The sequence below is a fragment of the Hydractinia symbiolongicarpus genome, chromosome 3 (assembly GCF_029227915.1).
Source record: "Hydractinia symbiolongicarpus strain clone_291-10 chromosome 3, HSymV2.1, whole genome shotgun sequence".
NCBI classification, from domain to species: domain Eukaryota; kingdom Metazoa; phylum Cnidaria; class Hydrozoa; order Anthoathecata; family Hydractiniidae; genus Hydractinia; species Hydractinia symbiolongicarpus.
In genome coordinates, this window is record NC_079877.1 from 31,054,059 (window position 1) to 31,078,669 (window position 24,611).

At 33.6% G+C, this 24,611-nt stretch overlaps 2 protein-coding genes across 2 annotated transcripts; both read left to right on the forward strand.

The window, feature by feature from the left end:
- The first annotated feature begins 820 nt into the window (after window positions 1-820).
- LOC130636777 (hemicentin-1-like) lies at window positions 821-11,552 on the forward strand. Its single transcript, XM_057446622.1, has 11 exons — window positions 821-951; window positions 1,439-1,777; window positions 2,715-3,011; window positions 3,729-4,001; window positions 4,286-4,570; window positions 5,677-5,946; window positions 6,725-6,979; window positions 7,171-7,188; window positions 9,477-9,579; window positions 9,889-10,136; window positions 10,984-11,552. Exons 1-11 carry the CDS (start codon window positions 909-911, stop codon window positions 11,238-11,240), a joined length of 2,388 nt encoding a protein of 795 aa, XP_057302605.1. The 5' UTR covers window positions 821-908; the 3' UTR covers window positions 11,241-11,552.
- A 7,643-nt stretch (window positions 11,553-19,195) lies between these two features.
- LOC130636779 (uncharacterized) lies at window positions 19,196-24,339 on the forward strand. Its single transcript, XM_057446623.1, has 5 exons — window positions 19,196-19,434; window positions 21,731-21,804; window positions 22,803-23,132; window positions 23,503-23,646; window positions 23,873-24,339. Exons 2-5 carry the CDS (start codon window positions 21,756-21,758, stop codon window positions 24,166-24,168), a joined length of 819 nt encoding a protein of 272 aa, XP_057302606.1. The 5' UTR covers window positions 19,196-19,434; window positions 21,731-21,755; the 3' UTR covers window positions 24,169-24,339.
- Window positions 24,340-24,611: the final 272 nt, after the last annotated feature.

Here is a 24,611-nt window from a genome sequence, read left to right on the forward strand (position 1 = left end):
TGTAAACTGAATAAAATGCAACCTTATTTTTTAGACATTTTAGAAACTAATTTTACCCATAAGGTATGTCAACCGCTGCGAATGAAGAAATTCTTGATTTAAAGTTTTCAGAATATTTGCGATTTACAGACATTTATAGCCGCAAAGTTAAACATTTCGATTAATATTTGATTTGCAAATCAAAAACGATGAAATTTTACAGTTTTGGGTGCTCTCATTTGCTACTTACGACAAGGACAATATGAAAAAAAAGCAAAAACAACAACAATAAATTGAAAAGCGTTTATTATATATATTTTTTTGTAAAAGAGTAGCTTCATAATGCCAAATGAATGGTTGGTATAAGTGTGCTTCCATGGTCAAGCATTAAAGTTTTTTTGTTGATGTCACACTCAGGGTTGAAGTTGAGCTGGGTTGAGATGCAGTAAATCAACGTTGCAAAAGTTTTGAAGAGTTCTCCAGTGTCACCTTTTCGCATCAACACATAACTCGTTATTGTTGTTTTAAGTGTGTAGACTGTTAATTAACATATTAAAAAAAATTAATCTTAAGTTGAGTTTTTTTTCATAGAGCAATAAGAAAGTACTACGAGAAATGAAAATTTTTGAATACATAATTACTCATCCATACTATTAATAAAGACATGCAGTGAAATATATTAAATTTAACATTATTAAATAAAGATCATTAAAATTTTATTTCTGTCGCACTAAAACGATTTATTATCCCCCTGATTAACTATCAAACTGCGCACATCAAATCTTTATTTTGTAAATAGAACGGGGGTTAATTCAATTTTTCATCAACAGAAAATTTTTTAATGAATTATGATTATATTAGCTTGAGAAAGAACACGCCACGAAAGTAAAAGTGGAGCTGATACATTTGAGTAACATTGATTTTTTGTCATGCTTTTGATTAAATTTGTGGTGTTTTTCTTGCTTCAAAGAGGTATGCCTTCTTCTTCTTCTTCTTCTTCTTCTTCTTCTTCTTCTTCTTCTTCTTCTTCTTCTTCTTCTTCTTCTTCTTCTTCTTCTTCTTCTTCTTCTTCTTCTTCTTCTTCTTCTTCTTCTTCTTCTTCTTTTTCTTCTTTTTCTTTTTCTTCTTTTTCTTCTTCTTCTTTTTCTTCTTCTTCTTCTTTTTCTTCTTTTTCTTTTTCTTCTTTTTCTTTTTCTTTTTCTTTTTCTTCTTCTTCTTCTTCTTCTTCTTCTTCTTCTTCTTCTTCTTCTTCTTCTTCTTCTTCTTCTTCTTCTTCTTTTTCTTTTTCTTTTTCTTCTTTTTCTTCTTCTTCTTCTTCTTCTTCTTCTTCTTCTTCTTCTTCTTCTTCTTCTTCTTCTTCTTATTCTTCTTCTTCTTCTTATTCTTCTTCTTCTTCTTATTCTTCTTCTTCTTCTTCTTCTGCCATGTAAGTTATCTTCCATTTTCTTGTGATTTTTAGAACTTGTTGCTACTCCTGGATTCACAAGCGTACCTGGCAGGATAATATATGTTAGTGCTGGTGATAAAGCTGTAATGAAATGGACATTTGAAACTGACCAAACATTCTTGCGTGCACGTTGGGGACTTTTTAATAAAGCAGAGAACAGAATAATTGTTGTGTATATTTCAAAAAAGGAACAAAAAGACGTGGAACTGTATGATAACAGAATTAAATATCAAAACGGCGCAATGATAGTGGAGCAGGCTTCTTTGAGTGATAGTGGGTGGTATCGATGTGAATTAGATTATCAAGAAGTCGCAGCACCAATTGTTAATGATACACAACTTATTGTGACAGGTGTGGTAGATATCTAAAAGTTTCTTTTTACATTCAGGTACAACAAATGGCTGACATTATGTTGGTCTTTTAACAGCTCTGATCACCTCTATCCTGCTCTAGTTTTCACAACAGCAATGACAGTAATACAAACAAAGAATAAAATCAATTTATTAAAACCGAAGCTTTTCGTACTTCTATCAGATATCTTCATCATTGAGGAAATTTCAGCGATACATCGAGGACTTTCTTATTGTTTTTACTTGTTTGAAATTACAATGAAGTTAACTTTACAGTGTAATCATTTTTACAGTATAGTATTTATAAGGAAGTAAATAAGATTAGAGAGCTGTTATGAAGCTGTCAGATTACAGTTACAGTTAAGTTAGTTGTGTCACATTTTACAGCTGCCAAAATATTTCTCCTATACCTATAGATACGCTTCTTGCTTCAGTGCACAGTGCGGTAGCAGTGTAGGGAGCTGACGGCTTGGTCCCCTGTTGTGGCTTTTGTGCTTAATATAAAAGAGACTGACGATGCGTTTTTACCCCATCCCCGGGTTAAAGCCTATCCCATGCCGACCCATCCCCCCCCCCAAAAAAAAAAACCCAAATCAGGGGTCACCTACAGCCCTGACTGGAGCAAGATCTGTAACCCTTAATTAATCAATTTGCAAGTCTAGTCTTCTTCAAGACATCTAAGTGATCTGAAAATAATCCCTAAGAAGCTCTTGAGTATTTAGGCTTTGTCAGTGTGTTGATCGAAACAAGTTTGGGTTTTATCGGAGAGCGCAATAAACTAGGTATTTTCGAAAAAACAACAAACAAACAAACAAATGGTTTATTTTAAATTATTAAGCTGTGGCATTTAGCCACCGAAATATCAGCTTCTGATTAGGTAAAAAAAAAAAATATATAGCTATATATAAAAATGTTAAATTGCAATTTACTTTTTTTAGATTTGAATGAGATTGCAAGCAATGCAACTCAATTTGAAGTAGTTGAAAATTCAACACTCACTCTTCATCTAAATGTAACTGGATCACCCAAACCTGTCATTAACTGGTACTTCAATGGTGCTCCACTGCGAGAAAAACATGAATCTTCGGTGATTGAACACCCTTCCTCAATCTACCAGCTAATACTACGAATCAACATTACATCACACGCAAACAACTTTGGTTATTATCAACCTCGAATTGAGTTTCCAGGAGCAACTTCAAAACAACTGCAAAAATTTGAAGTAAAAGTAAGATGTAAGTTAAGAAATTGATTATACCGAAGTAGTCTGAAAGTAACTGATGGAGAATTACTTATCGTGGTTTAGTCAACTAAAAGTTAAAAATGTCAACAACATCTGATATGGCTTGATTACTTTGTGTTTAGAAATATGACCAATTATAATCGATTTTTTTTAAACACAAAAGTTTACTTTAACCTTCTTCAATTCTGTTTAAATCAAAAGTTTTTTACCGTTCTATCGTATTGTTGTGCAACTATTGAGATAGAAAATTTTTACCTTTGACAACACATGTTGTGCAACTGCTCTTGTGACATTTTATTGTACAACATGTGTTTCCAATGAAGTCGTAAAATTAACCTTTGTACAACAGTTGCTGAACACTTAATGGAAACCGACTTTTGCATAGAACTATTCTGCAGATGAAGCGGATTGACTGTACCTTACATTTTGTGTGCTGTTTTCAGCTTGATATCTCACGTTCTTGTATAACAACGCATAGAAGTTTTTGAGTTTTAAAGCGATGAAATCAAATGTTCCTGCGTGACTTGCGTACAGATATCATCAAAATTCAAGTGATGGTTCTCTTTTTCATTGTTCCCCTAACTAAGTGGATTTTTCCACGGGCCTTGTCGACAGGCTTAAAGTAAGCGTTCATGTCAATTCTTTCTTGGCGTAAATAATCTTTTTTTCAAGTAACTTAACGTAAAAAAACTTAAAAACTTTTTTACAGACATGCCCTCCACTGCCAACTTTACTGTTAACAACACACTTAAAGACAATCATACGATCAAATCGGGAGAGCAGGTAATAATAAAATGTGTAGTGTCATCATACCCAGCATCAAATTACGTAATTAGAAAAAATGGAAGCTTAATTCTAAATGACACGACTGGTCAACATATCATTAAGTATATGACGTTTCATGATGAAGGTTGGTACACATGCTTTGCAAGGAATGGAATTGGAGAGGGTATAACAACACGTCTATATCTTACGTACGGAGGTAATAAAATATTGAGACTTCTTTTCTCCCTTTATTTTTGCATTTGTTGTTTTTTGTATTATTTGAACCTATTGTTATCACACACGCATCACTGAAAATACGGCTGAAATCCTTTATTTTTAACTTTTTTTAAACTTTTTTAAGCTCTGTTGTAACATCAATTCGTGATAATTGATAACGTGTAGCAAATATTTGTTAAATATATATTAAACCTCTTGCATAACACTGTTTAGATTTGTCTTCCTCACACAATAATTGTATAAACATGTTAATTCCATTTTCAGTGCTGCCACGTTTCTTGAACAGTAACAGATCCTCAGATATACCATCTGGTGAAAACATGAAGCTAGTCTTTAATATTACATCGAAACCTCGACCAGAAATTACCTTTCAATTTAACGGAAAGTCATTACATCGTGAGTTTGAAAGAAATGACGAAGAATCAGTCATGTTTTATACAGCCACTCTTATCGTGAAGAATGCACTTCCAGAGGACCATGGTATTTTTACTTGTCATGCTGTGAATGAAATTGGAGAAGCAGTATCCTTCTTTAATTTGAATGTTTTATGTAAGTTTGTTATCGATTAATTCTGTGGATCTACTTTAAAATATGTTAAGCTTCTATTTCTACTACAAAAAACAAGCGCGCAGAGGCTGTAGAGTGCATTAAAATCTTTGAGTTAAGCAAATGAAAACAGCTTAACCTTAATTCTTAAGATGTATAAAGTCCTAGAAATGCCCGTGTTTTTTTTTATCTTTGTAATAAAACCACCAGCATTTGCTGCAGGTATAGCATGCACTATACCTGCAGCAAAAATGCTTTTGCTGACACAGCTTTCTCAGGGACCTAACGGACAATCTGTCAAGCTGTAACATGCTGGAGACATTAAATAGGTAGTCACCATTGGTATATGAAAAGCGTTCGGATATTATTTCGTATTTTAAAAACCATGAAAATGAAGTAAAATTATTCACTTTACCTCTTGAGCTTGTTTTATCAAACTGAGATTTTGTAAAAACAGACAAACCCGTAGACCCTTCTTCTATAAACATAAATTTAACCGATGTCAATTTTTCTCGAATTCATGTTGTCTTTCAAGAGCTAATATATATAGCAGGCATGGGCAGCTAAAGTTGTAATTCACGTGTTTATGATAGATAATTTAGAAGGAAAAAGTTCTCGTTATCCTAAAAGAAATTTCGCAAGAAATAATTTTCAAGAGTGTCGCAAATATTACAGCGAATTCTCAATAATTTTCGCGGAAACTACTTTTCGCTAAATTGGCAAAATCAGCGAAATCTGTTAGGACTTAGAAGTTTCGCTAATTTTGCGAAATTATGACGTCATGACTTACCATGGAAACATGTAATTGTTGTTAAGCATAATTTTGTAACATTTTAAAATTTATGTAAGATAACGCCTATATAAATGGCTAGACACATATTTAACCCAAAATACCTCAGTAAAACTGGTAAATTCAATAACCTACACAAAGCTAGTTCATGATTTCATGCATAATCAGCGGAATTTGAAGTCTAATATCTTAACAGTCGAAATCTGCTAAAACTACACACAAAATACCAGCTCTTTCATATGAAATGAAATACCTTGTTTATTTCACGGAAGGTAAGGCTTTAGGTAAAATGTGTTTCATTGTAACCTTCAATTACTAGATACTCTTCAATTTCCTGCCAATGGTAAGCCAAAGAATTTAACTGGAATTCTCACCAACAACATCACAATACCTTGCGAAGCCATCATAAATCCTGGTGATGTTCTGTACACGTGGTTATTTAACAATAAAACAATATCCTCTCATATCAACAAAAATTATGGCAATCTAACGTTACAAAGTTTGAAACACACTCATCAGGGATTTTATACATGCGTAGCAAGCAGTAGGAATAATGTAATTGAGGCTTCGAGCTACTTGAATATTATAGGTATGGTTTTCTCAAGTGATTTTCTCAAATAAAAAAAATGTTTTCGAGAATCATTATGATATTAAAGTCTTCAACCAATTCAGAAGATGACTTATTGTGACTATTTAAATATACATTTTTATTTTGTTGATAGAAGTAACCAAGCAAATAGCCAGCTAGTAAAAGTTTCTTAAATTCTAAGACCCAATTCCATAAAAAGTTTTTTAATTTAACTAGGAGACCTCCTTTATCTATATTATAATACCCGTATACGTCTGTCCGTCTGTCACGCAAAATGGTACCTTAGCTGCGAAAGTAGCGAGACGCACGCAGTACGGTATAAAAAGGACGGGCGAACCTGTGGATTTTTCCACGGGCTAACGACTAGTTTATATCTAAAATGATTAGGAAAGTTTCTTAATTTTTTTGACTACGACCACCGTATGTTCTCTTATAAGAAACCCCCTCAAATACTACATCCACTTCTAATTGTAGTCTTCTAATTGTACTTTTCAAGCTTTGGTCAAATTAGTAGTAGAGCCGTTTTATATTAGAAACCTTTGACGCTAATGACTTGTAGCGTCATTGACTTAGGAGTAGGGTTAGGAAAATACAATTTTAACTCAATAAAGCTGTTCTGCCTACAATACGATAAACATGCGTCCGAGCACTCTAAAAAATAAAATTTCTGACGAGTACATAGTCAGAAGAATAGATTTTTTTTGTTTATCAATTACATAGTTTTGTTAAAATATGTTGTAAATCTAAGACTAATTGAAATAAACATTTTTATATCTAGTGTCACCAAACATCACTTATATATCTAAAGACACAATACTTAGTACGGATAATATTGGAGATTTTAAGTGTGAAGCCAGCGGCTCGCCACCGCCGCAAATATTGTGGAGAAGAAATGACTCAAACTTGGTCATTCACGAAGGAGAAAGATTAACTTTTTTCCCAGCAGAAACAGATTTGGGAAAAATATATTTTGAATGTGAAGCAACTAGCATCGCTGGATCTCAAAAGAAAACCATTCTGGTTGCTGTGATAGGTATTGTAACAAATTCGATCAATATTTGTAAGCAGTAAATAATTTTCCGAGCACCAAGCGTCATTTTCACCTTTTTATTGATGTCAATGCTGTGTAGTTTTATAAGTAAAGTCACGTGTTTATTTCCCTTTTTGGATGATTGGAAAGAACAGTGACAAAGAATTAAAGTTCATTCTTTTTATTCTTTTCAGCACCAACTAAAGATTCACGTAAGTTTTTTTTATTTATTCCGTCAGTTCTAACGCAGAGCTTTTTATATACGCGTATGAAAACATTTCGTTTCTTAAGGAGCAGATGACACTTCGACAACAAAACTAACAAAATTATATTAACATTAGGATCTAAAACGTTTTTAGAAAAGCGAAACATTTGGATTTAAATTTTTGGAGTGGAGTGGATTGGTTAGTAACTGCACCAACTCTATATGTTTATTATCCATAACTTTTATATGACATATCAGGCTAGAAAGATTTTTAATTTTTTGCTTACGTAAAAAGTCTTGTTCTTCTTAAGTGAAAAAAGTGAGATTTTTACATTTTGGAATGAATACAAAAAGAAAAACAAAAAACACTTTCTCACTTTGTGATTTTTCAGAAACATCTCTTCTGACGAAGTTTCCTGTTAGGTAAATATAACTTAAAATAACGAAAAAAACCAGAAAAATTGAATGAAGTCCTTCTTTGGAAAAAGATAACGCCAGCAAAATTAATGACGTCAGCATTGGATTGTACTATCGTTACTGTTCCAAGTTTAATATTCACACCATTAGTCCTTTTCAAATTTACCAACCTGACCTGAAAACAAGACGAAAAATGCCCTTTAACATAGGAAAAGAAAGATTTACGCCATTCACTGTAGCTTGTTTGCACGTTGTGAAAGGTATCATAATTCTTAGCAATTAGCTTTACTCGATCAAGTATAGTAAATCAAAGAAAATAATGTTTAAACTGTGTAAGACGTTTTTACAGTGTACATAAACGTTCACACAGGCGATGGAATATAGTTTTGTATTTGTTTATTGTAATGAAACCATGTCTAAAAAGTTGAGGTGAAAAAATTGAATCAAAAAGAAAAAATGATGTATTTAAATAACACACGAATTTATAATTTAAAATATTCAGTTGCCTATAAATTTTTTATATACATTCATATATATGTTTTCCTTTTTTTTAAATCGATGAAAAATTAACCAGGATCGAATTTTTCTCAGTTAAAAACAGAGAACATGAAAGGAAAGTTGACCATATTTTGAAAACATGACCCTGCGTTGCACAGTTTTGCAAGAATGGTGAATGATAACAAAGTTGGAAACTACAACGAAATAAGTATTTCTAAAATTTCATAACTTAACATTTTTTCATTTGTATTTTTTTTAAATGAGTCATCGAGTTGTGAGATGATGGCGGAGAGGACTCGATGGAAAAATTTATTTGTATGCTTTTTGTATTAATTATCGTTGCTATTGTAGTTGGACTAGGTAAGATAGACTAATCGAAAAGAACTTTTTCAAAAATAATCATTTCTATATAATTTTTTTTTATGAAAGACATTAAAGAATTGCACTAAGAGTTGCTTATTTGTAAATAACAAAAGATAATTACAAACGTTATTAAGCGGTGGCATTAAAGGAAGAACGATTTTTTACAGAAGAACCTATTTTAACACAACCAACAGTTCAGCAATTTCTAACGTAGTGTAATTCACCATGTAAATTATCTTCTAAGGACGAATTTGAAACTTACGTTGTACGCATTGAGAAGAAATTAGATTTATTTCTTTTTCAACAGATTTTGTTTCTCATACTTCAGACACACCACAAAAAGTTTGTTTATGATGTTAAATGTGATCAAGATTAATTGTGTAGATGAAAGTTTGTTTAAAATTAAAATTTCTACTGAATACTAAGCTATTTGATGCAAATAAAGAGAAATTGAAAAGAAATTAGAAGCTTTAGAAGACTCGATAGTTTCCAAATAGCTTCAATTACTGTGACCTCGATGCATGAAAGACGAAAAAAGTATTGCTGTTACGCATATGATTGTTTAATTATAAAAATGTTGTTGTTTTTTTATTTGTCGCCCTAAACTCCTAAAGAATCTATACAAATTTAGTAAATTTAAGCCCAATCAATCTATACAAATTTGTCCAACCCTAAATTTTTTCTCTCTAAATGTATAAAACAACGACTAAAGCTCATAGTAGGCTGCCATCACAAGTCTCACATTTAAGAAGTACAAATTTTGATCACATTGTAATTAGACTACAAAAACTGGACCTGCAGTGCTGCATCCTGAAAATAAAAAAAAACAACAAAAAGTTGACAGTAGCTATAATAGCGATTAAAAGGAAAGTATATATGCGACAAAATTCGCATAATATGATCAACTTTTTCTCACACACAATAATTTAGTGAATGTCGTCTATGATATTATACACACACACCAGCACTCTCTTTGCCTGATAACATCTACATTTTTGCTGTGCATGGTTTTTATAGCTACTGATGATAAAGCGGGTTGGCTGATACCACTTCTGATTGGAATTTCTCTGCTGTTGTTGTTAATTTTGTTTGCTTTCTTTATCAGACGAAAATTAAAAGGGTAGGTTTGTTTTCATTGCAGTAGTCACTTGTATACATACATGCCCATGTTATTAGGACATTTTGGCCGGTTTCTCTCATGTTAACGTCATCCGGTATTTGTAATTAATCTAAAAATAAATGTTTTTTATTAATAATTATCCACTCTGTCTCGTTAAAATGTCTTGTTAAAATGTCCGATTGTTAAAATTTCTAAGTACCATAAACAAAAGTTTTAGTCCATGTTTAAATAAAGTATATTTTTAGATATCTAAAAAAAATTACGTTACCTTCTTTCTTTTAAACCAATATTTTTTCTCTATATATTCAGACAAAAGAAGGACACAGAAAGCGTTACAAAGTCAGAAGAAACTGAGATCTTCTCTGATCGATCAGAAAGAAGAGAGACAACAAATCAACGAGACAAGTTAACGCTAAACCCTATGTTTCAAGACGGGGAAAACCACATACAAGCTATGTACCCTGTTTATCTACCAAGAGAAATCGAGTCAAGCAACATGCAAATACTAAGCGTGCAACGATTTCAAGGGGAGCCAGCTCCGTGGCCAGGTTCTGAAGGTAGGGATGTCTTTTGATAATTTATTTCTGATGCTTAAATAAAATATAAGAAGAATAAAGTAAAGTCTGTGAGGTATTATCTGTTTAAACTTATAAAGTTTCTTCTTATCTTTTCTTTTAACGTCCAAACTATTTTATACATCCATATACATTTTTAATCGAATGAAAGAAATTTGTAATTTATAGACCTTTCTTCTTATTGACGATATCATGTGGCCACTCCACCCCTCATTGACTACGCCCCTGGTATGTTTGGAATGGTTATCTAGAGATGGTTCACCTTTGCTTTTCTTAAACAAAACACAACAACAAGATTGTGATCTTAAAATATTAAATTGAATAAAAACTCAGTTTACAAGAATTTCTACGTGAAAAAATGTCTTTAGAGCATGTCCAACCTTCCAAATTGCTAGAAAATAGCAAGAAAGACAAAACAGCAATGCATATTTTCAATTTATGGATGTTGATCCACTGCTTTATTTACAGTAAAACTTTTTAAAATATCGAAAGCTGAAAATCAATAATGGTAAGGAAGAGAAAACAATTTGAGGGATGTTGACACTCAAATATTTGGAGGTCGAGTGATTTGAAGCGCCACGGGAGAATGTTGAGTTATATTCCGTATAAATGTTAAAAATGCATCCTCTTTACTTGTTTCTCCCAATATTAAACGCAATCGCTTGATAAAAGTTTTTGTGGGAGGCCGTTTCAGGACTTACTTTTAAGGTCTATATTGGACAAAGAGTAAAGAAGTTTAGATCTTACGTAGAGATCATTAAGATTTTGTTTTGAGATTCGACTGCTTGATTTAATTTTTATCCTTTCTTTTATGTTTTTCATGTTTCAGGAACGCGAAAGGAAGAGATGACAGTTGAAATGCTGTTTGGTGACGAAGAAGAGAAGTATGACCGACAGAAGAGTTTACTCATCACAAAATCGTTTGTAAATGAAGGATTTAAGAACGAGGAAATTAAATCGAACGGCAGAGTGGTGGAAGGTGAATACAAACAAGAACTGGAAGAAATAGATTTTGAAATTGAAAATGAAAACGATATTGATGAAAATGTTGATCAATATGTTGATGATTTGTTTGATTTTCGCTGATAGCTCATTGGTCAATTGTTCAATGTAATTGCATGTGATTGGCTGATTCATAAGAAATACAGAAAACAAGCAGATATACAACAATCCACTTAACATTTTGTCCAAACACGTGAAACAAAACTCTATTCAGCTTATAGTAATTCTTCAAATTCTACGAGAATTGGTAGGTGGAAGAAGCGAATGATTTACCAGAGGAATGATTTGGAGCGAAAAAATCTAGGTAAATATAAGAAGCTGCGTTGTGACGTAAAAATTCCGAAACAAAACAATAGTTGGAAATCTTTTTTGAGTAATATAAAATAAAAGGATAAATGCGTTGGTTACGGTTGTGTTACGACGGTTTTAAGGAAACACACACTGACACACTGACACCAACCTCGTTCCTGGACCACGAGAACGAAATTTCAAAATTTTAAGAACACGTGCAATTAAGTTCTTACGCTATAAAGATTTTATGTTACAAAATCTGAGAGATTTCATGGTGCACTGTGAGTTTCATGAGCGGCTGAAAATCAAGAAATCAGGCCGGAAAAGCAGTTCAACAAAGCTTGTTTTGAATTTATTGGTATTCCAAGATCTGATAAAAAAAGAGAAAATGAAATAACATTAAATAAAACTGTTGCCTTCAAACACAAGTTACAGAATCTAGTTATCTTCTGTCACCGCCACGATGTGATCCTCTATGCGATCTTAAAAAATTCAAGTGTGGTTAAAATAATATTATGTAGGGATAGGCGGGACGCACCATGACACCACTTAGATTTTGTAACCGAAAACCTGAAGTTTATTGAACGCAGCAGCAGCAACAATAAAATTCTAAAATCTCATGTTACGTAATCTTTTAAGATTTCATAGCGCACTTCATGTCCGATCGACCTTCATACCCTGATTAAGGACAATTTTTTTCAAAGCTGTCTATGGACATGCTCATCAAAAAATGTTTCTGCATATTTAAGCGAACAGATTCAGTTATATGCTTATTATAAAATAGCTGGCATGTTTGTTTCCTACTTCAGTTGCTACGTTTCAAATATTTGCAACTGTGGCATCCTTTTTAAATGGGTGAGATGAAGCAGCTGATCGAATGGAATGTTCCTTCAAATTAGACACAACAATACCTACTGTCTGAAGAACCGACTTGAGCCACCTCCCTATGGTACTAGGGGTAACTGCGTTAAGTGATTTTCTAAAACTAAAAAATAAGAGGGTATGCGAATCATCTTTACGCCACAAATTACGCCACAACTAAATTATGGTATGCCTCTGACACTGACCGGTGACTATATCAATAATTTAGTCCCTTATGTAAAAGCTTACTTGAAAAATACAATTTACAGAAGCTTCCATGAGATCTATTTCTCTTTGCTCGCACAACAGTACCTATTATTTCCAAGGCGACGCTTACTGCTTGCAACACGATGTTTGTTGCGCTTGCAAATATTCCTCGTGTTTTGAGTCCAGATATTAAAAAACGCCACTAATTTAAGTTTCTCCGACTTGAGTGGAGGGTGACTTTCGCCCTTCTAATTTCGAAACTAATTTTGTCTGCTTGGCAGAAGTAGTGGGTGTGATATGACCATATCAAGTAAAATAGGGGTACCATGTCTGACCTGACCAACTGGTGCTATGAGTATTGTCCTTTGAAGTTCCTCTTCCTTAACCTCTTTGAGGACTCTGCCTATTAGACGAAATGGTGTAAATAGGTTGGGGGAAAACTTGTTTCATTTCTGATACAGACAGTTTGTTGCTGGACAATCTCGTTCGGATGCCAGAGACATGTATGTTTGTAATTTTTTCATGGACCTTGAAGCGAAAAAGTCCAGATTTGCTTTTCCTAAGTGAAAATATATCCTTTGAAAAGTTTGATTGGAAAGTTCCTATTTGCTTGAGTTGGGTCAAGACCGGTTTTTTCACTCCACAGTTTTGTTCATATGACTGGGGATCCTGGTTGCAGTGATTTTGTTTTCCTGTAGGTATTACCAGATTGTTTTGGATATTTGTGTCTTTTTCAGAATTTTTATCAAGTAAAAAAGAGCTGTCATATTGTTCAGGTAAGTATGTAAATATGACATATTCGTCTGCTTTGTGGACGTTTTGATTGCTAGGTTTGCTGCAATCAACGCTAATTCGTTATGTGGTATGTGTTTTTCTCCATCAACGTCCAAGTTCCACCTGTTAAGGTTCCATCCGCTAGAGCTGCAGCCCTCGTGGGATGATGCATCTGAGAAAATTTCCATATGAGGGTACCCAAGTTTAACCGGTTTCCCTCTTGTTTCAACACACACCATCTGACCTTGGTTATCGCCTCCTTTGAGAGAGGAATCTTCACCCAGTAGCGTTATCCCAGATTTTTATCATGTTCTATTGGATGTTCTTCTGCTACAAAGATGCTACGGGCATTGCTGATTGCATAGCATACCTAACAGGCAGGCTATATTCCGAACAGGATGAGTTTCCTTGACCAAGATTTCCCGCAGAAGACGTTCTAATTTCTGAATCTTTTCTTTTGGTGGGGAGATACCAAGAGGAGATTTTGCCTGTTTATTTTTATGCTTGAAAATTCCTTTATTTGAGTTGGTTTTGACACAGATTTCTTCCAATTTATTGTGAAGCCTAGTTAATGTAAAAAAATCACTAAATCCATGGTCTGACTTGCTTCTTTCTTTCCTATTAACGATAGATCGTCTAAGTAAGCAATAATTATGATAATTAACTGCCGCAATGTGGTGAGAGGGACTTTTATTAGTTTTGTAAACATTCTGGGACTCTGATCTACCCCAAATGCTAACACCAACTTTTCGTAAAGTTTCTGTCTCCATTGAAACCTTAGGTATTTCTGAGATAAATAGTGAATTGAAATGTGACAGTAGGCGTCTTTCAGGTCTATCTTTACCATAAAGTCCCCTTTTTGTAGATAGTCCACTACATGTTTCATGCTCTCCACTTTGAAATGGATATATGGTATATGTTTGCACGTTATTCACGTACATGTCGTGCCAGGGAGTATTCCAGAGAGACCTTCAGGCAGTCACCTGTATGGACACTTCTGTATGCAGGTGGCTGGTTAGACTTTGTTTTTTGCTAGCCTTGGAAACCAATTTAACAAGCTGGGGTGAATCCGTTGAAGCTTCTGTGCACACAGGGATGGAGGGAAATAGAACTAATTTTCCCCCCTCTTTTCCGTGAACTTAGTGGCAAGACTCATTTGACCTGCTTCTGCATGTTGGTAGCTTAAATCGCTTCCACGGGAGGAGCCTTGATTTTGTGTCCATTTCGTCGCTTAGTAGAAAATAACTTCAGAACATTCCTGTGCCTTACTAAGTGCTTTCAATTTCTTCCAAATTTTTCTCAGCAAACAGCAAACTTTTCTCCTTATCCATGAGCATTATATGATCCCTAATTTCTTTCTATGCTGATTTAAAATCGGATATTGCTGTCAGTATCGATAAGCAGCGTTTGTACGTTACTCTATTGATGGCTCGACTAAAAAAATATTGTTGAGTTTAGCGATACTATGATCTTCTCAATGTTGACATCTTTTTCATCTTGGATATTAAAGTATGTCCTTTTGCGCCTTACCAAGTGGGCAAGTTATTTGGTATATTTTAGCATGGACCTTAGTTTTCATCGTTCCCCTCTTTTCTACATAAGTGCGTGATAATAGATAGTGGTGGTATTTCCTTGAACTGTTGCAGTTCTTTCTCAGTAAGAACGAAACTTGTAGAATTGTGTAGAATCATACGCCTTCTTTTGAACTTTCTATTTTGTCATACAACTTGTTGGTACAACATATATATCCTTTCAAATATTAATGATTATATCTCTTAATAATGTGACGTGGAAAAAAATATTGGGACTAAGCAGTTTTTTCATCATTATCCAAATATGGACAAAACTGTCAAACGATCAATGCCCTGCACCCGGTAGACTTCAAAGTCGCTACTTTTGCAAACACGTAGGCCAGGAAGACAACGTTGAAAAGTTGCTAGACACATTTTTAGAACGCCCGCACATCGAAATAATTCACGTCGCGGACCACGAAAGTCCCGAAATTAGCAAATAATGGCCATGCTGACGTCAGCAACAATTAGCATATTTTAAGAATTTGGACTTGACCAAATAACCTAAGAAGTCCTAAGTCCAATCTTAACATTGGCAAGTTCAAAATGTGTGAATCTAATATAGAACAAGAGCCTTATAGCGCGAACACGGTTGCAATTTCCCAAACAAAGATGGCGGAGTGAGTGTCCTCGAATTGAGTTATCACACGTCGAAAAAAAAAGAGAAAAGCTTTCAAAAATTAAAAAAAAATTTTTCATTTAGGGGCTGATTACACGGAGAATGCTGAAAAATGTTTTGCTACTACATGGAGATTGAGCACATGCGCATGGTTGTTTTCAACCCCGGTTAAAAATGATTTTGCGATTATATGGCATTTCCCGCCGAAGCGAAGATCCTAGCCCGGTTAGTTAGCTCTACCCAAGTTGAAATTTTAGCCAGGGCTTAAATTCTCCATGTAATCAGCCCCTTAGTTAGGAATTTGACATACGGCAGACTTTCTCCCGCTGATTGTTTTACCATAAAACCTAGCCCTAACCCACTAACATACGGGGAGTGACCCAGCGTTGAACACTCTGTGGAGGCTTAATAAGAGCCGTAAACTGTGCCACACGGTCAGATGGAGCGCTTTATTACAGGTATACAGTATGTCGCAAATCAAGTGAAGCGCATGCACCATTTTAGTGTTGCAAATATAACATATTTTTCAAAAAATAAATTTCCCGCAACAATAGGGAAAATAAAAGTAGGGTTTACAAACCGTTGTTAACCTGTCATAACAAAAACAATTGGTCAATATTATTTTATTTTGCGGAATGAGTTTTTGTGAAAGTTAAGAAATTAATTGTGACTCCGGGCTGAGCGCTTAGTATAGTTAGACCGTGTATATGGATAATACCTTTTTAAAAAAAACTTTCTCGCAGACACAGGACTGAGCGGTTAGTATCCGTACAGGCGTGATTCCCGAGAAAATTAAAAAATTATTGTCACAGTGGGCTGACCTTAGTACAGGTAAAACGTGTTGCACATGCCATAGGCGTAACAGCCTTTACCAAAAAAGCAGACTGGGCTAAGCACTTAGTACAGTTAAACAGAGCTGAACAGGTGTATAGAGTTGTAATACCATTTTCCAAAAAAACTTCATTGCAACTTCGGTTTAAATAAAAACAAAGGGAACATCCTGTCGTTACCTGTCCAGCTAAAACAATTTATTTGCAAGAAAAAGTTTTCAGGAAAATAAGAAAAGATGTAGCCAGCTACCTAGCTAACTGCATATTTAGCATAAGAATTATTGCTTAAGAATATTGCAGTAGCCAAACTGTATTTTTTTACTCTCAGTTTTTAGCCAAAGATAGGAGCTAGCTGAATGGCTACAGTATCAACATAAAAAATAATGTTGGATAGGATAAGAAGCTCTTTATACCAAACAGATTAGTAATAAGGCTCTAGCAAGCTAGCCTAAAAAATCTTCGTTCCTAGCCAAAAATTCTAAAACTGGTGCGTTTAAGATCTGTACGTAACGAAAAACGTGACAATATATTTATCTTAACATTTTAGAACATACAAAAAACAAATATTACAAAAATAAAAAGGTTATATAAGACAAAAAGGTGAAAGACCTACAAACAACTGTGTTTTTTGTGTGTGTTTATTTTGTGATCTGACTCACGCACTTTAAATTCCATAATACACATAGAAAACGTAAATGCGTAAGTTAGACCAATGATTCAGCATGTAGCCTCAACCCCGTTAAAGGCTTAAACACAGGTTATATTCCCATTTCGCGCGTCGTAGTTGTAGGAGTTGCCCGATGATTTTATACACGATTCCACTGCGTTGCAACCGTGAAATAGCCTACGTAATTACTTGTGGTAGCGAATTTTGTCCACGATTGTAGTCCGCATCAAGTTTATTTCACGTAGCTCACAGATAGTATATGTATTGAACTCTCAACAACATTACAGAGCGGGTGGACGCATATATTTATTTCTTTATGTTTTTATATCTCTTGTTCTGTTAAAGCGACATTTACGACAAAAAAATCGCCAAAAATGTTGACCACACCGAACAAGACAAGCATTATGGACTTTTTGGATGTCATACACGTCAACCAGTTCATTAGTATTACGACAGCTTTTTTTACAGAAGTCACGACGCCTAAAAACTAAAATCACAACAGCCATATAAATTCAGATAACAACTTGAACAGTTACGACACGAAATTCCCACAACAAACTTACGAAATCCACAAAAAATTAAAATCCAAAGTCTTTAGGCTTAAGTGAGGAATTAGCTTTATCAGCATCTTACAGGCAAGGGAAAACCGCTCGCGTAAATTATAGTTCGGTTTCCAATGAATAAAAACAAAACATTATTTTGTTATATTTTTTTAAAGAAATGTCTCAATAGACTAAGGGACATAAAAACGAAGTTAGGTAATTTAATATTTTGTTTTGAAGTGTTGTAACGTAGTAACGATGGCCAATAATTTTTCTACAATAAGGACTTAAAAATGAATACATACTAACATCGCACATGAAAACTAATCCTGGGAACAAATTTGTGCCTTTCACACAAAGCAGGTCGTGGGGTTGAGGTTGGGCTATCAGCGCGATGACAACAATAAAAATTTTAAAATTAGCAGACAGCTTAAACGACTTGAAACTATAAAAAGATAAAGTTGTTTTTAATTGTCTGCATTGTTCTTCGTGTTATTTTCTTAGAAAAAACACAATGTAGGTTTAATCTGAATTAAAAATAGGTTTGATAAAAAATACGCTTTGGTTTTGTGTAAGCTCTCTTTACACAGTATAAAAATGTGTTCACTTGTATTATACGCGTTTTGTAAATTCACTTTTAGAAATCTGTGTCAGGTTTTTGCTAGCGTGAATAGTTGTAGAAGAAATAGCTGGATAAAGAAAGGAGAAGAGAAAATTGAAAGCGCTTTTATTGCGAGGGTGATTTTCATAGCATAATAAACAAACTCAGGCTTATTTAAGAAACTGTGCACCCCTGAGGCTTGTTCAAGAACAGGGGCAGAAACCTTTCGGGCAGGAAGTTTTGCGAGGTTAAAAATCGTAAAATTTTATATTATAGATAAAATCCTCTGCGAATTGTACTTTTGGGACAAATTTCGCGTAAAGAACTTTCGCGAAAATCAAAAATCACTTTATTTGGAAGGGAAAATGTGTAGAGAATGATAACAATTATTTTTTCTTCTTCGTCTTTTCTTTTATTATTGCTCTTAGTATTAGTATTAAAAATTTTCATTTATTATTGTCAACCTCATTCCCAGGGCTTTTTGTCTCTTTTTTGACAATGGGTGGCGTGACGAACAAACGCCAGAAAGTTTTAATTTGCCCTGGGAAGGAGGTTGCTATTATTGTTTTAAAGAATCGTGATATCCGACGTTCAAAGCACTAATAAAAAATGAAAACATTAAATGTTATTGTAGCTGATGATGAAAGAAGAAATAAGTTAGAACTTTCAGATTTCCTCATTTTGTGTCTGGGAAAATATCCATGACTTCGCCTGAAAAAACCTTTGCGTTTCGCTGATTTTATAAAAAACCCTCGACTATTTTGAAAATCTGGGTGTAAAGTTCTTAGAACAGAATGACAAAAATGTGATTCAGTGCCAAGACTTTATCTTATTGTATGTGCGTCGAAACTGAAAGAAGGATAGACATTTTAACAATGTAGTAATTAAAATGTACAATTCATGAGGATTTTCCCTGCTGATATCTACTTATTTCTATATTGTGACATTCTCGAACCCAGTCCTCTTTGAGAAAAATCTAGGTTTTAATCTTAGAAAACTCTGGGAACGAGAATGATGTTATGAGTATTATTTATCTTTTTAAGGCCCCTTTTACACTTGTATGTTTTTTTTATAATGAAACTAAGCATCCCAGCGCAAGTCATTTATTTCTTGTAAATTCTAAAGTTGTGTTTCCAGTTTTTTGTGTAATGTAGATGATTGGTACTGCACACTGGAAAAATATCGTGTAATATTTTGATGAATATCTAAATACTCACCTTAAAGTGTATGGTACTATAGTTCAACAAAAATCAAAACATCTTAAAAGTTTGTATTTATGTGCTGAAACTTGTCGAAAGAAGAAAATGCTGGGAGTGTAAGTAATATAGTATTTTTATTTCACTACATGTTATATTTTTCATATCATGTGTTTTATTTACCGTTCATGTAACTTTACTTTAGTTGAAAGATTTGGATTTTACACTTTTTTAATAAAATTTGTATTTTTTGGCTTTTGTAGAGAAAGCATGATTTTTACTATTGGGTTGTTTACATAATCTTGATAGGCTCGCGCATGCGTATGTCAGAAAAAACGGTTGTTTTAAGCTATTCTTTTTAAGAGCAGGTTTAGCTCATTTCAGCAGAAGGTAGTTTTTTAAGTTGGATTTCTTTCATCGCAGCGGTTTGTTGTTTACATTTTTTACGTCTATGCATGCGCGCATATCCATTGTTTTCAACGAAAGATTAAACCATAATGGCGCATTTAAAAGAAACAAAAATAAATAAATAAAAATAAGTGCGATTAAAAACGCTTTTTGAGTTGATTGCCTTAAATTAATTAAATCAATTGTGTCATTAATTCCAAAACCTACGTTGATCAACCTCGTTCCCAGGACTCCATTAAAGGTACTAATGCTTGTGAAAAAGACATGTTATAAACAATTTCAATTTTCTTTTTTTAAACATTTCTCAAAATTTAGGTTGCTTGTTGCAGCTTTAAATTTCTGTGAAAATATTGCATCGTGTGTTAAGAAAGCACCAAAAAAATCCCAGTAATTGTCATTTACTCAACAGATCTGATATCAGGACACTCACTGCTAAAACTTTATGCGCTTGAACACCAGTGAAAAAAAATCTTATTTTTTAAGATGTTATTAGCCATTAAACAGATTACGTGCATTCTTTCTAACTGTGTTTATGTCAGAAGGTGAAGCTTTCATTTTTTAAACCATTTTCAAAATTATAACTTGATTATGGAAATAATACCTTCTTAAAATTTTATCAAAAAATAATTTTGAACGAATTTTAATTCAGAAAAACAGACCACAAAATTCACGATTTTTTAATGTTTTAAGACCAGCGTAAAATTCTTTCAACAACCCTTTTATAAATAAAGCCTTACCGCTTTTAATTTTGGACACAAGTTTACAACGGGTGAGCAGGAGGAGAAAAAAAGAGCCTCATCCTAGTATTTCCTTTTTTGTCCCAACTACAAACGTCTGCCAGTTATATACTACAACGACACACAGAATCAACTTTTGCCAATGTTCCCTAGATTGTCTCAAGACGGGTCGGGTTCAAGTGTTGATACATGTAAACCGTGCCTTTAACGGTTTTTCCTACAATTGAGAAACACAAAGACACGTCACTTCTGGACTGCTGCTGGAGATTGTCATAAGATAGACCAAGCTTAACTATTGAGACATGACTTTTAAACCTTAATTTTTTCACAGAATGGTCTGGTTCCAATGGATATATGAAACACTTATTACTTATAGCTTTTTATACTTCCTAAACTGCAAAATAAAAGTATAAAAATTTTTTGAAACCTAGATAAATATCCTATTGGATATTTTAATTTAGTTATTAAATTATAAACTACAAAGATTTAAAAAATTATCAAACACCTTTTTTAAGTTGCCAACTCTTGAGCCTGAAAGGTAAAAAACGTTTGAAGCCTAACGTGGGAAAATCACACTATTCAATTCTGTTCTACTTGAGTACTAAAACAGTTCTTTTTAACGGCTAGTCACTTGAATATCTTATAAGCCGTCATTGGATTGATAATGATGCGTCAATCATTGTCTTATATACGACTCACATACTGATCTTAGAACGTCCAGAAGGGAGTTAAAGCTAACAACTAACTTATGTCATACAGACGACCACCCCACTTATTAAGACCATTCCATCCCCTTTGGTCTGTTAGAGTTTGAAAGGTATTTAACCACATCGTAGTCTCTTCTATTAAACATTTAATTCAAATGTGTATGGTTGTAATTTCTGATGAAACAGCATACTTATTTAACATAGCAAAAATAGAACCTCTTGTGGGCTTTTGCGAGAGTGAAAATTCGCTAGCATAATCGTTGTTGTAAGTATACTCTTTTGGTAATGGAGAAGAATGAAAAAAGTTTTTTGCCAAGTAATTACCACAGTTTCATTGGAAAATAATTTTTTTTTAAATTGATGTCTCATCAGTATGAATGAAGCATTTGTATTTGACAAAAGTTTATAATTTACAGCAGAAATTATTATTTTTTTGCACAGTTCAAATTTTGCTTATTAAGTAATAAATCTAGATTCAAAAGTGCAGAATAACAAAGGAATATTTATTTGATGTAAGTTACATCCTCCGTGAAGTAGAAAACAACAAACGATTTTTTGTTTAGATATTTGTAAACACACGTTAATCAAATGCTTTGGATAATTTGCACGTTGTTATGGAGTTTCTCCATACGTCAATGTAAGTGATTTTATTTACGTTGAAAATTCTGTACTCCTTTTATCGATATTAACATTGATATACACAACTTATTTTACAAGCAACATCAGGCTGGATTCCTTCAAAAAACGCAGCAATATGTAAGCGAGACCGAAACCTGTAGTGGATAAATAAAATAAGAAAAACAAACACAGTAGAAAGATTGATATGTACAAGTTTTACTGACAGTTAGCTCCCTTAAAAAATTTGTAGGTTTCACTTCTAATGTAAGTGCCAAACAACAAACGTGACTCCTAAATAGGTAGTCAACAGCAACGAATCAGCAACAGTCAATGTTGGAAAAGAGAGAAACTTCGGTAACGTTGAAACTCGAACTTTGTGTTGTTTTGCAAGGAAAGTTGAAACTTTAAACTCTGCAACCTTTGCTTTTTCATCCTAAGGTATCATGTCTGATCAACAAAATGGTTAAAATATTGATAAGGCGGAAGAAAACAACCAAATTTTGCCTTGTTTTTTTCCCGCCAACAGTTATGCTGAGTGGAGTTTTTAACTTTGGGCAGAAATTCACTCTGCCCATCTTTGGTGTGCAAATAAAATTTTAAATTGAGTTTCTTTGAAGTTGCTTTCTAAACAAGATCAATTATAGCTGTCATCTTAATTCTTATCCTATGATAGCTGTACGGTGTTTGTAAACCCGGCATTTTAAAGAAGTGACGAGATCATTTCTATTGCGAGTGTGAGTTGGTTATTCTGTTGACCAACACCCAAAAATTAGTAAAGAACTTTAAGCTTGAAAAAGTAAAATAATTCTGTCTCCTTTTAGAGATTTATTGCTTATTTATTTTTTTAAAACTCAGTAAACCTTTTCTACCCATGAAATCCATGCCCTTGAGCTACAACTGATTTTGAACATAAATTCTCATTGAAGATAAAATCAATAACGAAGCTGAAATGTTTGTTCCGATAATTTTAAGAAAAGGATGAGTGAAAAGATTATTGTTTTTCGTGCAATATTATAGGCACATGTGGTACTATATCATGCACAATACGAAAAATTAGCGAAAGTGTGAATCATAATATATCTTTGACATGGAAAGTCATACCCTCAGCAGGCGAAAAGATACACGAAATTTCGATCTATGTCTTACCAGAGGGTGACACTGTTTATCCTGAAAAGAAATATAATTCCAGCATATCTGTGCAAGTTAAGTTGCCATACGTGTATCTGAACTTCACCAAGCTACAATACGCAAGCCCTCATACCTACCAACTCCATGTTGGGTTCTCTCGCAACAGCACGGATATGAAGTCGCATCTTGATAAATCAACTGAACTTTCCAATGTACTAGGTTGGTATTGCGAAGTTTTTATGGGTTTGGGATGCTTTGTTTACTCTATAACCTATTTAAATGTTTATAAAACTGGTGTTATTATGTGAATACAATTTTTGTGGCTGATTAGCAAGCTGTACAACAGGCGTATTAACAACCCCATCATACTTTAGGGGTAGAAAGGTTTCGCGAAAACTCGCAAAAATTTAGGTCAGAAATTTTCGCGAGAGATATGACTTTTCCAAATTTTGTTTTCGCTATTAAAGAAAAAAGTCGCAAATTTTTGATGCATTTTCAGATTTTTAGTTTCTTATTAAAGAAAAAAAGTTAAAAATCGTGAAAATGCATTGTATGCAGCCATTGTTCATTGTGTGCAACTTTTGTTCAGCTCCGTGTTACCACGAATTAAAGAAAGACAAAAAGGTGGTTCGAAAAAAACTAAAAAACAAAATCGAAGACCTCCTAACACCTGTTGTATTTGGAGTGATCTCTATTTTAATTGTCTTCGTTCTTGCAACCTACTTGTATAAAGGTAAGATCAACTTTTTTTCGAGCATCATTTTCTTTCTTTGCAAAAAAAAAAAAAAACGTTTTTGAGCATCGTCAAACTAAATTTCAATTGTGTAATTTTTGTTGAAATATTTATTTGTGAAAATGTCTAATTTTTTCAAGGAAAATTATTAAAAAAAATTAAACTTCCATTGAAACATCATTATTATTATTGTGTTGTGATACGGTTTGTTTTGATCTTATTTTAGTTTTAAAGAATCAACGATTGATACCATCACCTCTGCAGGAGTACTCTTCTCTCACCCTCAATAGTAATATGCAGCCAAATACTCAATATGCGGAGCTTAACCCGCGACCACTCCCGCCACTACCAACACCAATAAGCCCCTATGCTGAAGCTACAATTGTCGATGACGGCTGGAGTCAATACGAAGTGTCACCAGTAGATGTTTATGGACATGAAACTAGGCTGAATCATCATTATACAGAGGTTAATAATCATTTGAGACGTCTGTTTTCGAACGGTAATGAAGTGGCAATATAAATATTTATAGTTATTATATATAACTAGTCGTTAACCCGTGAAACAATCCACGGGAATTAGCTGACGTAATTATATTTCGCGCATCTGTTAATTAAAATATTTCGCGCATCTGTTATGAAATTACTCTGCGGTAGTCATGGTCCCTGGAAATATACACAGAAGCAGTGTAAACTACACTTTTTTATTTTTTATGGTATAGTTTATCGGAATTAGTGTTACGGCACTTTCTCGTAAAATTCATATATTTAACAATAATTTGTGCATTTTTACGGCCTGAGTTTGATGTAAAAAAGAGGCAAATAGCTTTTGAAAAACTAAATTTGACATTTTCTTACACTTTTTATTCAGTTTTGAAAAACAATAAGTTTCAGCAAAAAAATAAGCACATCCAGGTTTATTGTTTTTATTAAAAATATAAATGGTTTAAGATGAAAAAAAATTTA

What these genes read in the sequence shown, in the direction of transcription:
- LOC130636777 (XM_057446622.1), top strand. Translation starts at nt 909, where the DNA reads ATGCTTTTGATTAAATTTGTGGTGTTTTTCTTGCTTCAAAGAG. An exon ending in GTTTTTCTTGCTTCAAAGAG is followed by an intron (nt 952 to 1,438) that starts GTATGCCTTCTT and finishes TGTGATTTTTAG; the next exon opens with AACTTGTTGCTACTCCTGGA. An exon ending in TCTATATCTTACGTACGGAG is followed by an intron (nt 4,002 to 4,285) that starts GTAATAAAATAT and finishes TTCCATTTTCAG; the next exon opens with TGCTGCCACGTTTCTTGAAC.
- LOC130636779 (XM_057446623.1), top strand. Translation starts at nt 21,756, where the DNA reads ATGCTTTGGATAATTTGCACGTTGTTATGGAGTTTCTCCATACGTCAA. An exon ending in TGAACTTTCCAATGTACTAG is followed by an intron (nt 23,133 to 23,502) that starts GTTGGTATTGCG and finishes ACTTTTGTTCAG; the next exon opens with CTCCGTGTTACCACGAATTA. An exon ending in TGCAACCTACTTGTATAAAG is followed by an intron (nt 23,647 to 23,872) that starts GTAAGATCAACT and finishes ATCTTATTTTAG; the next exon opens with TTTTAAAGAATCAACGATTG.